At 41.5% G+C, this 13,885-nt stretch overlaps 1 protein-coding gene across 1 annotated transcript in view; it reads left to right on the forward strand.

The window, feature by feature from the left end:
• MED12L (mediator complex subunit 12L) overlaps positions 1 to 13,885 on the forward strand; it is a 306,083-nt gene that overhangs the window by 89,254 nt on the left and 202,944 nt on the right. Inside the window, exons 13-15 of the mRNA XM_065411423.1 lie at positions 1,496 to 1,710; positions 2,634 to 2,738; positions 3,234 to 3,410. Of these exons, the coding sequence (XP_065267495.1) occupies positions 1,496 to 1,710; positions 2,634 to 2,738; positions 3,234 to 3,410 (497 nt within the window). The remainder of the gene's footprint in view (positions 1 to 1,495; positions 1,711 to 2,633; positions 2,739 to 3,233; positions 3,411 to 13,885) is intronic.

Genomic DNA, 13,885 nt, shown 5'->3' on the forward strand with positions numbered 1-13,885 from the left:
CGTGGTACTTGTGGGGTTGCATATTGGCCTTCTTGTTAAACTTGCTGCAGAATGTATTGTACTTGAATACTTTTGAGATACTGTGTGAGCTACTCAGTCTCCAAGAATGAGAATACTATGCAGATGGTATCTATCAACAGAGGAAAAATTGCTATACTATAATTGTACTTTTAAAAAAGATACTTCTTTCACTCCTCTGAGTTACCACTTCTCCGCATTTGGGGGGGTCTACTTTTGAAGCTGTGTGCAATTTTATCTGTCCTTTGAACAATTTTTTTTTTAAACTTAGATTATTTTAATTTTATAGCTAACATTTTTTTAGTGAGCTTTGGCTTCCTTCCCAATTCAGGAATGAACTGAAATTTTCACTTTAGTTTTGCAGGTGTACACTTCTGGTAGTTCTGTTTTAAAGTGATAGCATAACTGGCCTGTAACAACCTAAGTGTGATAGTGTACTATATTGAGAACTACAACAAACAGAGTTTATAAAAGGTGCATCGGGGTGAAAAGTAGAAGAAGGCCTTTGTTTGCCAAAAGTTAGGCATGACCTAACCAAACTCGCTCGTTCATCCATAAATTGCTTAATGTTACAGCAAATTATTGCTGTTTGTAGAACAATGATTGTATTTTGAACTAGTTTCAGATTTTACAGTGTAACTTCATTTTGGTTTCAAATACTTGTTGATGAGTTGAATTTGTGGCTAGCTGGAGATGTTGTTTCCTATTAAAGAAGTTGTGGTAAAGAGCTACTTTCTGCTACCTCTGCATGATTACAAACATGAAATGCTTGATGTGTTACAAACTGAGTAAAATTTTAATACTGCTGTGACAAATGCAAATATTAAGTAAAATAGTCACGTTCAAAAATGATTATTCATTCTTGATTCTTTGTCAGCCAATGGTAGCTCATTGGCAAAAGTGGATCTTTCTTTCTTTCTTTCTTTTCTCAGATACACATGAGTATGTTTAACTGAAAAAATAAAGATAACATTTATCTGTAGTAAAATAATCTTCCAAATAGTTTTCTAAAATATTTCAAAGGATTTAAGGGTTTGTGTTCAAAAGGTGTTTAGTAAGAACCTAAAATGCCCTAATAGATAGAAACATAACAAAATCATGAAGACTTATTTGGCCGGGGGGGGGGAGAGAGAGAGAGAGATCCTAGTGTGTCCATTTTTACAATATGTAATATGCTCATACATTGTTAAACATGGTAGAAATACATGGAGAGCAGTGAATAACCTGCCAGTAATACAATGTGGGCAGAAGTCTATGGAGCAGAATGCTTTGGAATAAACTGCCAGAAGAAAGTTCAGTCTAAGTATGCCAGTTATGCGGCACTGGATTAGATTTGGCTTATTATGTAGAGAAGAAAAGCAGTTCTTAGAAGACAAAAATAAAAAACAGCAGCTATGGTTAAAAATGGTTTTTAAGACATTTTTGTGGAATTGAAGAGCAAATTTATGTTTTAAACTACAATTACTTTTTTTGGCAGCTGACCCAAACAGTGAATATGAGAAGACAGAATTTGTGAATCTGGTGCTGCTGTTTTGCGAGTTTATTCGACATGACGTTTTCTCCCATGATGCATACATGTGCACTTTAATATCACGTGGAGACTTGTCAGTTACTGCAACCACTCGACCACGCTCACCTACTGGAGAAACTGTGGATGAACACTATTCTAAGGACCCTGATGTGAAATTGGAGGTAAAAATACACCTCTTCACTTATTTCTCCTGCATTCAAGGTTCAGCATCAGTAGCATCCTTTTAAAAGCAGACCTCCACACAAGGAATGCAGCACTTCAAACCTGATCTTTTAATAATTGGAAAGAGGTGAAAATGAAAATAATCTGTTGCATTTGGAGTCCCAGGTCAAATGTGTCTCTATCCCGGTGCTTTGAAATACCCCAGCTGCAGTGCAGGTATAATGAATTCTCTTCAGCTGAAGATGATAATGCAAGGCAGTGCTGCTTATACATGTACAATCCCAGCTGGAATCTCTGAGTTTCAGGAGAGCAGATCAAAGTAAATGGGGAAAGGCTGTCATTAACTTCAGTGCACTTTACATCCGGTCCTTAATTTGCTGAGGTGAAATCATTCTGTAGCACAGCCCATATAGTACCAAAGGTCTGCTTCTTGTGTTTCCTCAGTTTCCTTTTCAGCTCCCACAGTCTCACAACCTGATTGAAACTTGAGGACATGGGATATGTTCAGATTACACCGTATGGTGTCCACAGGGACACATGCATCAGAGAAAGTACTATCCATCAGAGGAGGGCAGGTAGCAATACTGGTGGAAGCAGTTTTGAGTTCTATAGGAGCCCCTATGGGCAGAGTCACCCTAGTACATATGCTGATTCTTGGTGAACAAAATGTGCTATCTGTCTTTGTCTTCCTTTCAACCATCTGTCCTTGATTATCTTTGGAATATGGGTATGAATTAGAAAACCTTTTATAAATTAGGGAATATTGTGAATATTGACAGTAGGAATGGTTTGTTTTTGCTTGATTTTAAACAATAAAATATTTCTTAATTTTAAATGGGTGGAATTTTTGTCTTTATGACCAATCAAACAGAATTTTCATTATAATCTGACTGGTGTTTTTTCTCTCTCTGGTGATTATTAGGAACATAGTATTATGGAACATATGGGCATTGACTCAGGAACCACTAATATTTTTGATGATGTAGACAAGAGTGACTTTAAGACAGATTTTGGTTCGGAGTTTCCAGTAGGTTTAATTTTTGATTTTTCTGAACACTGCATTTCTTTGCCCCTTGCTTGCTATTTGCACAAAAATGTGTTCTCCATGATTCTGAACTAGAACCACGTTGTTATTGTCATATGGCCACTATTCTTTCATTTTCAATCCTTGTAGTGTTACAAGTATAGGGTATTGCGTCATCATCTCCATACACCCCCCTGCTACAGCATCGCTTCATTTCTACATTGGAGAGCTCTCACTGATTTCCACAGTTGTCCCTTAGGCCATCTCCAGCATATCAAAACACTGTTAGTCTGTAAATACACACTGTACAAATACTTGGGGTAATGTTATATAGTATATTTTTTAAATGTTGAGTCTGATTCTCTTTTCTCATGATGGTTTAAATGCTGAGCATCTCCATTGAGGTAAATAGGAGCAGAATCAAGGCAATCATGCAATGGTTGAATTGTGAATGTTTCAGTTTCCAGTAATCTTAACCATTTGTTTTACATTACTTAGATTTTTTCTCCAATGCCTGGGGAGTCTTGTGAGAATGTCAACTCTTTGTTAGACAGAAGAATTTCAATTAACAGTGAGAAGTCAGTGAAGAGGGAAAAACTGAGAGAACTGATTTTTCCATCCAGTTATGACCTCCTTCGCCATTTGCAATATGCAACACACTTCCCTATACCTCTGGTAAGTTAACTCTTTACATTTTAATTTTATATGTAAATGTATAGATTGAAGATGGTAAAGCACTTACATAAAAGAATAAAACTGCTTGGAGGGTGAGATTTATCACTTAGCAGAGGTCTGGGGCACCACTGAAGCCTCTCTTAAGCCCCAAACCTGTTTAAATACTGAAGGTGATCAGCTGCTAGAGTGATGAGTGTAGGGTTGCCAGCAGTCCTTCATTTTTGACTAGAGTTTCCTAATGCACCAACCTGGGGATATAGATGAACAATCTTTGTTCCTGCATTAAGAATGAGATTCCCAAGCTCCTCGCAAATGACCCAATAGACTTTGGGGAACTGTGTGGATCTTGGCAGGACAGAAACCACACACTTGCCAGTGCTATATAGTTTTGTTATCCCCTTCCTGGCTGCCACTATAGCCTCTGTGTTAGAATTAAAGTTTCACTCTAGACACAGCTCCTATACAGACATTTGCAACTGTGGACTTAGTGGCCTAGCCTGCTTCTCCTCGGGCCTGCCTCCAAACTTCTGTGATGGCCTGTGCAGAGTCAGCACAGAGCCTATCTCTGCCGCAGCTTGCCCAGGTGGAGTACCCCTGTCTATCCAGTCCACAGTTGCCCTTGCCCATGGTGGCTCTACTAAAGTGACGACCTTCAGCAGCACCTACTACACTGGGTAACTTTGACCCCAAAAGATTATAGTTGCTGTGACACTAATTTTATTCTTAACCCTGTTGTGCAATGGATTGCATTACTGTGCCCAAATGTGAACCTGATCTAGGGCACAAGATAATACGAGATGCAGCAAGGATCTTTTTTGGTTGCTTTGAGTGTTTTATATTTCAATGAGCCTTCCGTGTAGTTGTTTAGCTGTTTAGCTATAGACATATGCATAGGAAATAATAACACATGGTGATATGCTAGATGAAGAAAATGAGTACTGCATTAAAATACTCATGTAGGGGTTATGGATCAAATAAACGATTATACTGAATAGAAAATTGGATACTTTTAGTCACTGGAATTTTCATTTTCTGTAGAATTAGTTGACTGCTATCTGGTTAAATTACCAATACATTGGTACCAGTTTTTCTGTTTCATTTGCTGTTTCATTTTCTGAGTCATAATTGACAGTATAGCTGAGAAATAAGGGAATCCGAATGTATGAGATTAGTAATGGTGAAATGTGTAGGACTGAAGAATTAATGTAGGTTTTTCTTCCTTGGGTCTTTTTTTGTTTTTGTTTGGTTTTTTGTTGGCATTTAACTGTAGGCCACTTGAGGAATGAAGGGAGCTAATTGACACATGTCCCGACCCCAGAAAACCCCACCATTCCAACACATACCCTTGTTGGCAGCTTCAGGAGAGTGGCCAAATACTGAATAAGCCTAGAGGCTGAGCGTGTGTCTCAGCCTAGACGTGTTCACTCAAAACATAGGAAAACTGACACAATTTTAAAAGACAATTCAAAATTCCACCAACTATTGTAGCTATCAGATCAAGAGGTAAGATGTGATATGGCACCTATAATCAGCTCTGCTTAAAAAATATAAGAAGATTGGGTTGAATTTTCTTACTCTTAATTTCTTGCTATTAGATGTTAGATGAGTTGTCTGTCCAGAAAAATTTTGGGTCCTTGTTTACAGTTGGTCAAAATATGAATACATTTTGCGGATCAGTAAACGAAGACAATCTAGTTTTCATAGTGGTAGCCGTGTTAGTCTGTATCAGCAAAAACAACGAGGAGTCCTTGTGGCACCTTAGAGACTAACAAATTTATTTGGGCATAAGCTTTTGTGGGCTAGAACCCACTTCTTCAGATGCATGGAGTGAAAAATACAGGAACAGGAGCAAGTATAAATACTGTGACAGACCCAGACCAGTGGGGTACAGGAGTCTGGTAGAGGGCAAATATACTGGTCACTGGATGAGTAGTTTTCTGTTCCCTGAGTGACCAGAGCAGGGGCTGTACTAGAGTAATCAGGAACCTGCTAGAACCAGTTAAGGCAGGCAGGCTAATTAGGACACCTGGAGCCAATTAAGAAGAAGCTGCTAGAATCAATTAAGGCAGGCTAATCAGGGCACCTGGGTTTTAAAAGGAGCTCACTTCAGTTTGTGGTGCGAGTGTGAGGAGCTGGGAGCAAGAGGCGCAAGGAGCTGAGAGTGAGAGGGTGTGCTGGCTGGAGGACTGAGGAGCACAAGCATTATCAGACACCAGGAGGAAGGTCCTGTGGTGAGAATAAGGAAGGTGTTTGGAGGAGGCCATGGGGAAGTAGCCCAGGGAGTTGTAGCTGTCATGCAGCTGTTACAGGAGGCACTATAGACAGCTGCAGTCCACAGGGCCCTGGGCTGGAACCCGGAGTAGAGGGCGGGCCCGGGTTCCCCCCAAACCTCCCAATTGACCTGGACTGTGGGTTCTTCCAGAGGGGAAGGTCTCTGGGCTGTTCCCCAACCCACATGGTGAATCTCTGAGGCAAGAAAATCCACCAATAAGCGCAGGACCCACCAAGATAGAGGAGGAACTTTGTCACAATACATGACACCATCATAGGACCTAACCACATCAGCCACACCATCAGGGGCTCGTTCACCTGCACATCTACCAATGTGATATATGCCATCATGTGCCAGCAATGCCCCTCTGCCATGTACATTGGCCAAACCGGACAGTCTCTACACAAAAGAATAAAGGGACACAAATCTGACATCAGGAATCATAACATTCAAAAACCAGTAGGAGAACACTTCAGTCTCTCTGGTCACTCAATAACAGACAATTCTTCAACAAAAAAAACTTCAAAAACAGACTCCAACGTGAAGCTGCAGAACTGGAATTAATTTGCAAACTGGATATCATCAGATTAGGCCTGAATAAAGACTGGGAGTGGTTGGGTCATTACAAAACCTAAACCTAATTTCCCTGATACTAATTTCTCCTTACTGTTACTCACACCTTCTTGTCAACTGTCTGTAATGGGCCACTCTCTTACCACTTCAATAGTTATTTTTCCTCCCTTGGTATCCTGCTGTTAATAGATTTATCTCGTTAGACTGACCTCACACTTGGTAAAGCACCCCCATCCTTTCTTGTATTTATACCTGCTCCTGTAGTTTTCACTACATGCATCTGATGAAGTGGGTTCTAGCCCACGAAAGCTTATGCCCAAATAAATTTGTTAATCTAGTTTTTGTTATATTTTTGAAGTATTTTTGGTTTATCATTAGAATGAATCCAGATTGGCAATAACTTGTATTTGTCTTTGACTATTGGATGTTTAAGATGTTTTATTTTCGAAATGTCTAAGATGTAAATATCATGTAGCTATTTTATTGGTGTCGTTTTTTGTTTAAAAATTCTTATAAAAATCATGAACATACAGAAAGAAAAATTGAATATTTTACATTTTGTCTAGTGACTTTATGGGCTGTTCAATTTATCCCATTTAACCTGAGAATTTTACTGTAGTAACTTATATAGTTCCAAAATTTTAATACTCAGTGAAGTAGCAAAATGGGGAAAAAAGATGCGTATTACAAGATGAAAACATTTATTTGTAAACAACTGCCGGGGTGATATAAGCAGATACAGTGCATTTTAAATCAGTGCAACTTAAAATCACTTTCTAGAGAAAGTGCCTTTTGAAATGTGTTTGGTTAAATTATGGCTGTGGAAAGTCTTTGCAGCTTATCAGTTGCTGTTGAGAACATTCTTCCTTTATTATACTAGATAAATTAATACCGAAAGCATTTAACATTATTGTTATGTAGTAAAGGTGAGTCCAGATAGCCTCAATCCATAAACCTTTATTAAATGTTTGAATCTTTTTTGATAAATTGCATTACAAAACATATTTGGATCATGCTTCATAGGTATTTTGGGTAGGTCTTTAGTATGACTTCATATGCTCTTAATTAAGCAGTGTGTTTAAAATATTCCTATAACTAGTATCAGGTCTTCTGATAGTACAGAACTGTATAATATTCCACATCTGTGCATGAAGCGGTAAAATAATAAAGTGATCCAGACCCATCATTAAGCTTTCCTTCTGTCCAGGGTTAGGGTTTGACAGTAATTTTATTGACATTGTTAGCCATGTTCAGCAAACGCACAGCAGTTGTATATACTACATATGCAGGGCCGGCTCCAGGGTTTTGGCCGCCCCAAGCAGCCAAAAAAAAAAAAAAAAAAAAAAAAAAGCCGCGATCGGCGGCAATTCAGCGGGAGGTCCTTCGCTCCGAGCGGGAGTGAGAGACCGTCCGCAGAATTGCCGTCGAATAGCTGGACGTGCCACCCCTCTCCGGAGCGGCCGCCCCAAGCACCTGCTTGCCGGGCTGGTACCTGGAGCCGGCCCTGTACATATGCACACACAGTGTTGGTAGTCTAGGTGTTATACCAATAGAATAAAAACCAGCGGATCTTATTAAGAGGGATAAGGCAAAGATGCCACATTTATTGTAAATATAATGATAAAGCAAAAGATAAAAGTAAACAACATTGTTTGACTACTTATTTCTTATACATACATATATACATACATACATTTATTTATTTACACAATTATTTATTTAAGTTTTGTATAGGTGTTATAGTTACCAGCCCAGAAGTTGCTCATGTCAAGTTACTAGCCAGGTATCTTGGTCATGAGGATGGAGCCGAGTCTGTGTCAGATGCACCTGATGCTCCTGGAGGCTGGCAGCAGAACCTGAGACTCAAAGTCCTCAGTCTTTAGAGTCCATTCTTATAGGAATTAATTCCTACGTTATTCTATGGGATCTGTTTCATTCTGCTGTTGCTGACTTAATTAGCAGATGGCTCATTCCTGGTGGCTCAGAGTCCACACTATCCAAAGTGGCACATTCCTGGTGGCTCCACACTGTCCAAAGTTTGTGTTTCTCATCCTTCCAGGTGATGGGGTGGATCCCAGTTTACCCTCCGGGGGTTGTCTGGTAGTTCACTTGACACATTCTTCGGCCGATGGATACTCCCTTTCTAGGCTGGCACCTCCTTAACCATTCATGTACATCAAGCATTCATCCACATACATTTAATATTTTAACCATATTTTAATTTACTGTCTCCACCACTTTCGGGGTGTGTGCTAATTCATTTGAGACTCGCGGCCCTTCCCCACCCTCTGTGATTAGTCTGTTCCTAGGAGCCGTTGCTGTTACAATGAAGTGAAAGTCACTTAACAGCTTATAGCATTTGTTTTACATTGTATCAATTACTTTAAGAACAAAGTTAATTAACTTGTTTGTAAGTTTTACGTAGTAATAAAGTGTCTTTCACAGGACAGATACAATCAATGGTTTCTACAGACAGTAGCTTACAAGTTTTAACAGAAGACCCAAGAGATTTTAGTACTTGGTGAAACTGTTGGATTTTAAAGTGTGGGGGACAAATTATGGGAGGGGGCACTGTCTCTTGGGGGAATCACTGTTAGTACCTTCTTTAATTAGGGCTACCATATGTCCGGATTTCCCCGGACATGTCTGGCTTTTCGGTCTATAAATAGCCGTCCGGGGGGGATTTTTAAAAATCTAAAAATGTCCGGGATTTCCCCCCGGTCGGCTATTTATAGACAGAAAAGCGGCGGCCAAGCGCCGCTGGGCACCCAAAGCCCCTTCCCGGCTCCCCCCATCCCCTGCAGCCTTACCACGCTGTCCGGCCCCACAGCTGTCTTCCCCCTCCTCCCCTCCCCCGAACGCTCCTCCCCCTCCCCTGCTTCCTGCGAATCAGATCTTCGCGGTAAGTCTGAAAAGAAGCAGGGGCAAGCGGGAGGCAGCAGCAGGTAAGCTGGGGTGGGGGGGCGCGAGGAGGAGAGCTCCGGGGAGGCACAGCCCGGGCCGAGCGGCGCCCGGTGGCCCCAGCGGCTCCGGCCCCGGTTCCGGCCCCAGGGTGGTGACCCAGGTTCCGGCCGAGCGCGCCAGCTCGGCGCCGGCCGAGCAGCCCGGGCCTGGCTCGGGCCCCAGCAGAGCTGGCCCGGGCCCGGCTCGGGCCCCAGCAGCTCCGGCCCTGGTTCCGGCTGAGCGCGCTGGCCCAGCCCCGGCTGAGCACCTCCGGCCCGGCCCCAAGCCCCGCAACCCCGGCCGGAGCTCCGGCCGGAGCGCAGCCCGATTCCTGGGCTCTTTAAAGCCGGCCCTGGTCAGGGGACAGGGAGGGGGGGTTGGATGGGTCGGGAGTTGGGGGGGGGGCTGTCAGGGGGGCAGGGGTGTGGAGAGGGGTTGGGACAGTCAGGGACAGGGAGCAGGGGGGTTAGATGGGTCTGGGGTTCTGGGGGGGCTGTCAGGGGAGCAGGGGTGTGGAGAGGGGTCGAGGCAGGCAGGTAGCAGAGGGGGTTGGATGGGTCAGGAGTTCTGGGGGTCCTGTCAGGGGGCGGGGAGCAGTTGGATAGGGCATGGGAGACCCCGGGGGTCTGTCTGGGGGCGGGGGTGTGAATATGGGGTGGGGGTGTGGATAAGGGTCGGGGCAGTCAGGGGACAGGTAGGGTCGTAGGGGGTTCTCAGGAGGGGGGCAGTCAGGGGACAAGAAGCAGGGCAGCTTAGATGGGGGTGGGATCCTAGGGGGCAGTTAGTGGCAGGGGTCCCAGGAGGGGGCAGTCAGGGGACAAGGAGCGGGGGGAGGGTTGGGGGTTCTGAGGGGAGCAATCAGGGGGTGGGAAGTGGGAGGGAGTGGATGGGGGCGGGGCAGGGGCGGGGCTAGAGCGGGGCTCCTCCCCCCCAGTGTCCTCTTTTTTGCTTGTGGAAATATGGTAACCCTACTTTAATATCCCTACATAATCCCCCTTTTGACACTACGATATTTATATAATCGTTAGTGTCACTTTTTTTTTAACCTGTTTAAGAGAAGATACTGTGAGGCAACATGCGTTTGTGATTTTAATTTAGCGTACATTTTTTTTATTTGAAAACACATGTCACACATACCAATTATACAAATACAATTTAATATTAAGACTACTATTAAGGGGTGTAGAATTACTGATAGGATGCCAGTGGTAGTTGGGGACCATCCAGAGAATATATTATACCAGTGGTAGGTTGTAATTTGTTTCTCTGCGGTGGCAATTCGTAACATGTTCCCATTGGCATGTATAATATGAATAGTCAGATTTTCTACTTGGTCATCTGTTTGTTTTAAAAATTTGGTTACTTTTTTTGCTTTTAATTAGACTATCAGTAAGATTTTGCCATTTAATTTTAAGGTTAATCGAGAAGTTGGCCAGCTCAGCTGTTAGTGTTAGCTGGGACCTTTTTGGCCGCAGTAAATAGTAAGTGTGATTTCTAGTAAAAACAGTACTGACATTGCATTTACATTTATCTACTGGGGGGCTGCTAACACTTCCATCCTTCCAAAATACTTCCTCCCACGAGTGAATACATACACATTGTTCATTGTACAATACTTTGGTGTTATTGTTTAATTTATCCCACATACATGATTCCAATGAAACATTTTTACTACAAGGCTTTGGGGCAACAGGTAAGGTGAGGCATACCCACTTCTGAGGAGTCTATTTGGTACAACCTCTAGTGTTCAATAGTTTTTTTTCTTTCCCAGCCCACTGGCTCAAGGTCCGAGGCAGCCAGAATGCTCCCATGTGTAATATGGGGAGTGGGCTAACCTTTCATACCTTTGCCTCCAGAGACTCTTGACTATTTTTACAATTATTTTTCCAATTAACAAGTTTGGTTTCACAGTGCTGGAAACATACTGCATCCAGTTATCTTGGTAAGTATTAAACAGAGATTTTTTTTCTTTGTTTTAACAAATGCATTAAAACCTTAATATTACCCGAAATTACCCAAAACATTTTGTATTCCAAAGTAGATAGGGCAAGCATCTGCATTTCAGTGCATCCCATATGAATGGGTCGCACTTTATGTAATTGTTTTAAGGCAGAACCTACATAACAGTTAGGATTACTAATAGGACAATGATGGAATGAAAAATTATATTTAGAACTGCTGACCAGGTGGGCTGCTTCTACAACACTTTGCCCCTTTATTTATGATTATTACAGTAGTTGTTGTTATTGTAGGGCACAGGTGATCTGTTGCAAACAAACCAAACAATTATAACCAGGTGAATATAACTAAAACCATTACAATTGACTAAACACCAGATATAACCTAAACACAAATGCAAACAATTTTAGTTATAATAATTGGGAATACAATAAAACCATTACCATTATAATAATTGGGTACATTGACAAATAAAATGAGGCCCAAGTTTGATGCAGCAATAGCCATCAAACAATAAAAGTCACTGAGGTTAGGACCTTCTTAAGCACACACAACAAATAAGATTTTGTAGGAGTACCACAGTTGTTATGCAAGGTTAAGCTGATTTGGACTTAAACTAACATTTAGTTGCTAAAATGTTGCAGAATTTCCTATTTTTAACAGTTGTTTTCAAGAGGTCTCTGGGGACCTAAAAGATGGGGCCCTGCAATTATGGGCCAAAGTTTTACAGGTTATGGGGGCCCAAGAACTACCCTTTAGGGCTTGGGGAAGTAGAACCAGAGTGCATAGAGGAAAGTGTGGAATTAACAATACAAGCAAATGTAACTAACAATACAAATGTATTAATAACAAAAATTAACAACAAAATGACTATTAGAGAAACTAACAAAAAAAATAAACCTGATGCACTGGGGACCAAAGTCTTTTGGACACAAGTGGTGATTGATAAGTTGGATGGACATGGGGGAAGTAGAGAGAAGAAAAGACATTTGCCCTGTCTAGTGTAGTATTCCCTCTTTCTTTGGACCCAATGCTAGCACAGGACACCACTAGAGACAGACACAGAACATGCAACACTGAACACAGGCTTTGTCGCGACACTATAACCATGGTATTTTATAACTTTTTAGCTGGTACCAGCTCTTTTGATGTTTTGGTTTAGAGCCTGAAAGATAGAAGCTTAGAAACAAATTAGCACAGTGCTCCGACCATGGCAGACCCTGCTCAGTCTTTGCCACAGTGTGTTTGGTACTTGGGGCTGCACAAATGCTAATTAAGTGTTGCATTTCTGTGTGAGTTTACATTTTTTAAATTTTAAAATCCCCAGCCACTTTGCCATGGCCTGAAGGTCTGAGGCAGAAGCGGGCACTGTTGTTACTGTTGCAATGGCATTCTGGCCCTGGGAGGAGGAATCTACCCAAATATTCCCCTTCCCAATCTTCAGAGGGGTCCCAAAAGTCTGCCCCTTCTGGGGTCTCAAATGTTCCTTTTCCTGATGTTACTGCTGCTGTAAAATTTGAGAGTGCTGTTTGAACTTTCTGTACACAACCTTAAGGGCATCTAACTGGGTTTGGGTACTAATGGACATACATTTTTATTTCTCTGCTTTTGCAGCAGAGGCTTCTAAATTTTGGTGCAGTTTTTTATTTTTACATTTAGCCAATTGAAGGAATACCTTGTTACAGGTCTTCCATAGAAGCCAAACTGCGGCTGCTTTCTTTTTTATTAAAGTTAAGGGTTTACATATTAATAAGTACCTAGCCAATTTGTTTTTTTTTTAGGTTTGAAATTGTATGGACATCAGCTTACACTTGATCAGACCAAGGGCTGTGTTTGGATTTTTGCAAGATTTGGTGCCATTACTTTTTAATTTTCTACCCCTTTTTCCAATTGGGATAGTTTTTTTTTTTTTTTTTTTTTAGAGAGAGAGATATATATTTTTATACAGGCTGTTAGGCGGAGGTAGCTGTTACTACAAGCCTCCCACAGCAGCCAGATTCCTGCATTTTTGCTGCATTTGGGGGTTTACATATGAGGATATATTGGGCCAATCTATCCTCTAGATCCAAAATAGAGCAAGCATCTGCAAGGGCTTGTTCAGTCCAAGGACTGTGCCCATATCTCTGAAGGATTTGTTTAAAGGGTGTTATTTCTTTTACAAAAGGTGAGGTTGGAGCTCCTTTAAACTCCATTCCTTCCTCTGAGACTGTTTTTCCTTGTCTTTTCTTAAACATTTTTAACGTGTATAGTTTCCTTTGTTACCCCTGAACCCTTGCAGCGAGTGACACAGCCTAAATTATTTTATTCTGCTACCCCTGGTCTCGTTCAGCGAGCAGCTTTAAACACTTTGGATATGATTAATTGTAGCTTAAAGTTTTTATGAGCTCTTTTATGAAGCCTCTACCCTCCGGAGGTCAGTAGGCTTTGGTTAACCAAAAATAGAACCGCTCTCTATAGAGCCGGCTGTGTGCACAACAATATTTACAATACCTGAGGCTTTTTACCAATATTTCCCCTTTTGCAATTCTCCACCAAAATGTTATACCAATAGAATAAAAACCAGCAGGATCTTATTAAGAGGGATAAGGCAAAGAAGCCACATTTATTGTAAATATAATGATAAAGCAAAAGATAAAAGTAAACAATGTTGTTTGACTACTTATTCCTTACACACACACACACACACACATATATATATATACAATTATTTATTTAAGTTTTGTACAGG

The sequence above is a fragment of the Emys orbicularis genome, chromosome 9 (assembly GCF_028017835.1).
Source record: "Emys orbicularis isolate rEmyOrb1 chromosome 9, rEmyOrb1.hap1, whole genome shotgun sequence".
Taxonomy (NCBI): domain Eukaryota; kingdom Metazoa; phylum Chordata; order Testudines; family Emydidae; genus Emys; species Emys orbicularis.